The following is a 3,711-nucleotide window of genomic DNA, read 5'->3' as shown; positions in this document are numbered from 1 at the left end:
ACTGAAAGAGATGGAAATATGGTCAAAGCTGGAAAAAGACAACCTACCACCTAGGAACTGGCTTATAGCCAGCCTTCTTGCTCTAAAATACTCACTGGATATTCAAGAAGATCCACTGGTTGTCGAAATGGTTCAGAGTCTTCACACTGAAAAATGAGATTCAGCAGCTCCTGGCATTGCTTCTTCCATAACTGAATGTCATATGACTGAGCTCTATTACGTAGTCGCCGCTTTGGCTGATGATCCTGAAATGACAATATTGCTTGGTGTATATTAAACTAGGTGCTTTTACAAAACCTATTGGAAAAGGTTTCCCACAGGATATAAATTAATTCACAGCATGCAGCAGCACAGACAGAAATGCTTTTACATTAAACAGCTCAGTAGAGGCTCAGTGAACATCTCTAAGTTCAAAACTTTCAAAAAGCTGATATTACACAATAATAAAAACATTTTCAGCTTTACATTCTGTGGTTTACAAATGCATTTTATAATTATTTACAGGACTACAAAATATAAGTAAAAAAAAAATCTTAAGAATATTTACCTTTCTTTTTCTAGTGGAAGTGCCTGGCACATTTGTATCTTTCTCTTCTTCCTTTGAGCAAGATAATGAGTTGCACAGAAAGGTTAAAAAATATAAACATATATGAGTAGGTGAGGTTTTTTGTACTTCATTTATAATTTGAGTCTTTATAGTCCTACTCATGTCCCTTTGAAAAGCATTTCATGTGACTATCAGTTCTGAGAACCTCTCAAAAATCTAAGCAGCATCTAAATTCTCCAGCAATCCATTAAAGCCCTCTGCACTAAAGGAGAAGAGGAGGCTGGATTTTCATCCAGTTTCCCAGCTGACAAAAAGAAACATTTTATTGACAGACAAGTACATCCCACTCCCTTACAGTGACTGAAACCAGTACTTTGGTCTTCCACAGGACAGAGACAATGGTCCCATTTCTCCAGTGTATCGATGCCAATGTCTACAACACAACCACTTACCTCATCAGAGTCAGACAACACTTTCTTCTTCATTGCATTGTATAATGGAATTATGTCATAGCAACTCTGGTCTCTGTGTAAAAAGAAATACAAGTGATATTTATATTCCGTCGTCACCTAAGGAATCAATTGTAATTTGCCTAGGATATGGAAAATATATATGAAGCAATTCCCAAGTAAGAATGTGTTTACTGCTATACGAATACTAAGACGACTGCAGTAATAAGTCAAGCTAATCATCAGCTCAAAAGCTGTAAAATATTATCTGCACTCTGTCAAATATAGACCACTTAACAGTGTCAATGTTTTAAAATTTACCATAAATTTATCAGCATTAGATAAACCTAATATTATGCCACATAAAGGGCTTTGGGGACCATCTAGCTTTTTAAGAAGCATTACAGTGTACAAAAAGTACAATTTAATACATTAGCACCCACAACGTAAGACACTTGAAATGCAATGTTCATTCGACTAGGACATTGATAAGGACTAACACTGTTAGTGTATAAACCTGCATAATTAATTCAGCAAAAAACACACTAAGTTTCAACTCCTGTTGAACATAAAAAGCTCCTATAAAAAGGAAAGCCCCAAGGCATTCTACTATGTAGAATCCAAACCACTGGGAAAAAAGTGGTTTGTGGCACTTGCAACTAAACACTCAGTAACTCTTAACACCATAATACAGGCTACTGCAATCGCCTGTAATAGCTGGGAGGGAAGGTGAAAAAAGATCAAGCAACATCAACACCCTCTCCTCCCCCTTTTCAGCTTTTTAAGAGACTTAGGTAACTTAAGAAACTAAGCCTTAGATTCTCAGATGCATCACTCTCATTAGAACTATGGGCTTTGCTTTCCATGGTCTAGGCCTTCTACCTCACAGTTAGAACCATAACAATAAAAAGAAGTCTAGGCTTTATATCAATTGCTAGTTCACTTAAATCAGTATATAAATAGACTCAATCTATAGGCCATTAATAAATAAAAATATCTGTGTTGCATTAATTTAGCTAAGCCAATTAAAAACATACACTTGGAAAAACCCTGAGCTGTTTAATAAACTAGAAAAAAAAATCATGTAGACCTATCAGATGTTAAAGAACAAAATTAGTAATAGACAAGCCCTTTAGATACATATCTTTTCCTAATGGTGTATATGTCACCAAAACTTTTAATATTTGAAATATTTAACTCTTTTTCATTCTCCAGACAATATCAGAAATCACAGGCACTGAAGATATCAAAAATTTATGTATGGAGTCACAGTCCTAGATTTCCAAATACGTAACACAGTTCTTATGTTTTTTAAGAACACATAAAATAGAAAAGAACATGATTCAACTTAACACTGAGAAAGTAAATCACTGAAAATGTCATGACTTCTTGTAAACTAACGAAATATCTTGCTGTTTCTATAAAGGTGGGAATAACAATGCTCACTGTGTACAAGCAAATCAAGGCAGTGGACACAGTAAGTTCTTACAAACTTTAGGCCTGTAGATGTGTCAACTGACTGAAAAATCTTAAACATTTCTCATTAAGTTTTTCTATAGATGATAATAAAAAAGAATATTTGAAAGACCAACTACTATTTCTGTTAAGTACGGAGCCTCCAATTTTTACCTTGCATATATATTAAACACCATCTTCGATCACATTATCAATTGTAACCTAGACTTTGGAATTAAACGCCCATAATTATGTTCATATACGCAAAATTAGGACTCATAACTTACCAATGAGTATATCTATAACTCTAGGAAGTACTCCATTTTTATCATGTAGGAGAAAGTCTCTTGAAATAAAATGCTATGCCCATTTATTATTATAGAACTTCCTCTCCTTTTGCAAACTTATGAATTCAGTGTCAAGTTAAGCTTTATTCTTTTCTGCCCCAAGAGCAGACACCAGGTTTACTCAAGCTGCAGAACCATCTTACTTTAAGGTACATGTCTGAAAAGGCTAAATACCTTGGGGTAAGAGAGGAGTAACAACCAACCTACTAAGCAACTCACTTTATGAAGTGTAGCAGAAGATCTGTGACAAATTTGGCAGATTTGACAATAGGACTTCCAGGTTCATTAAATGTGCGAGTGTTATGTTCAATGTACCGGACTTCCCACATTAATGAAGAAAGGCGCCTGTAATGAATAGTCAGGGGGAAAAGAAAAGGAAAAAAATAAAGATTTAATTCCTAGCAATGTATATGAACAGGGGGAAAAAAACATTACATCCTTCTTCCCATCCACCACTGTTTTCCATGACATCAGAAAACGTGCACATTGCCATATGCTGCCCTCTGTGACCAGCAGAAGGCAGATCCCTCAAGCTTCCAGTTCTCATGCTGCAATTCTGTGCAATCTGTACAAATGGTTTTAAGAACACACAGCTGACACCCCTCAGGAAAATTCAGCTGTGACACCTCACCTTTTATTATTCCTTTAAAATACACATAACCCATCCTTGTATCACCTCTGAACTCACAGCTAAGGATTAACGAAATAGTAACAAAAGTGGTTTTAAAGTATACATTTTTCTGATGGATAGACAGCAACCAGATTTCCCTATACCACTCCTATTTAATGATCTAACTACAGAATAGCCACAGTATGAAAAATGATGCATAAAATAACTGAAAAAATTTAACCAAATCTAAAAAAATGAAAAAAAAAAAAAAAAAAAAAAAAAAAAAAAAAAAAAAAAAAAAAA

General features: G+C 34.8%; 1 protein-coding gene across 2 annotated transcripts in view; it reads right to left on the bottom strand.

Moving 5' to 3' along the window:
• PHIP (pleckstrin homology domain interacting protein) overlaps nucleotides 1-3,711 on the bottom strand; it is a 105,370-nt gene that overhangs the window by 9,197 nt on the left and 92,462 nt on the right. For both annotated transcript variants that reach the window (XM_027903239.1, XM_027903238.1), the window contains exons 32-35: nucleotides 3,018-3,143; nucleotides 1,000-1,072; nucleotides 548-598; nucleotides 96-245 (exon numbers count right to left, since the gene is read on the bottom strand). In XM_027903239.1, coding sequence (XP_027759040.1) covers nucleotides 96-245; nucleotides 548-598; nucleotides 1,000-1,072; nucleotides 3,018-3,143 — 400 coding nt within the window. The remainder of the gene's footprint in view (nucleotides 1-95; nucleotides 246-547; nucleotides 599-999; nucleotides 1,073-3,017; nucleotides 3,144-3,711) is intronic.

This window comes from Empidonax traillii, unplaced genomic scaffold (genome assembly GCF_003031625.1).
Source record: "Empidonax traillii isolate 1590-97213 ecotype Southwest subspecies unplaced genomic scaffold, ASM303162v1 scaffold946:size445097, whole genome shotgun sequence".
NCBI classification, from domain to species: domain Eukaryota; kingdom Metazoa; phylum Chordata; class Aves; order Passeriformes; family Tyrannidae; genus Empidonax; species Empidonax traillii.
The sequence above is the reverse complement of the archived record's forward strand: the minus strand, read 5'-3'. Positions and strand labels throughout refer to the sequence as shown.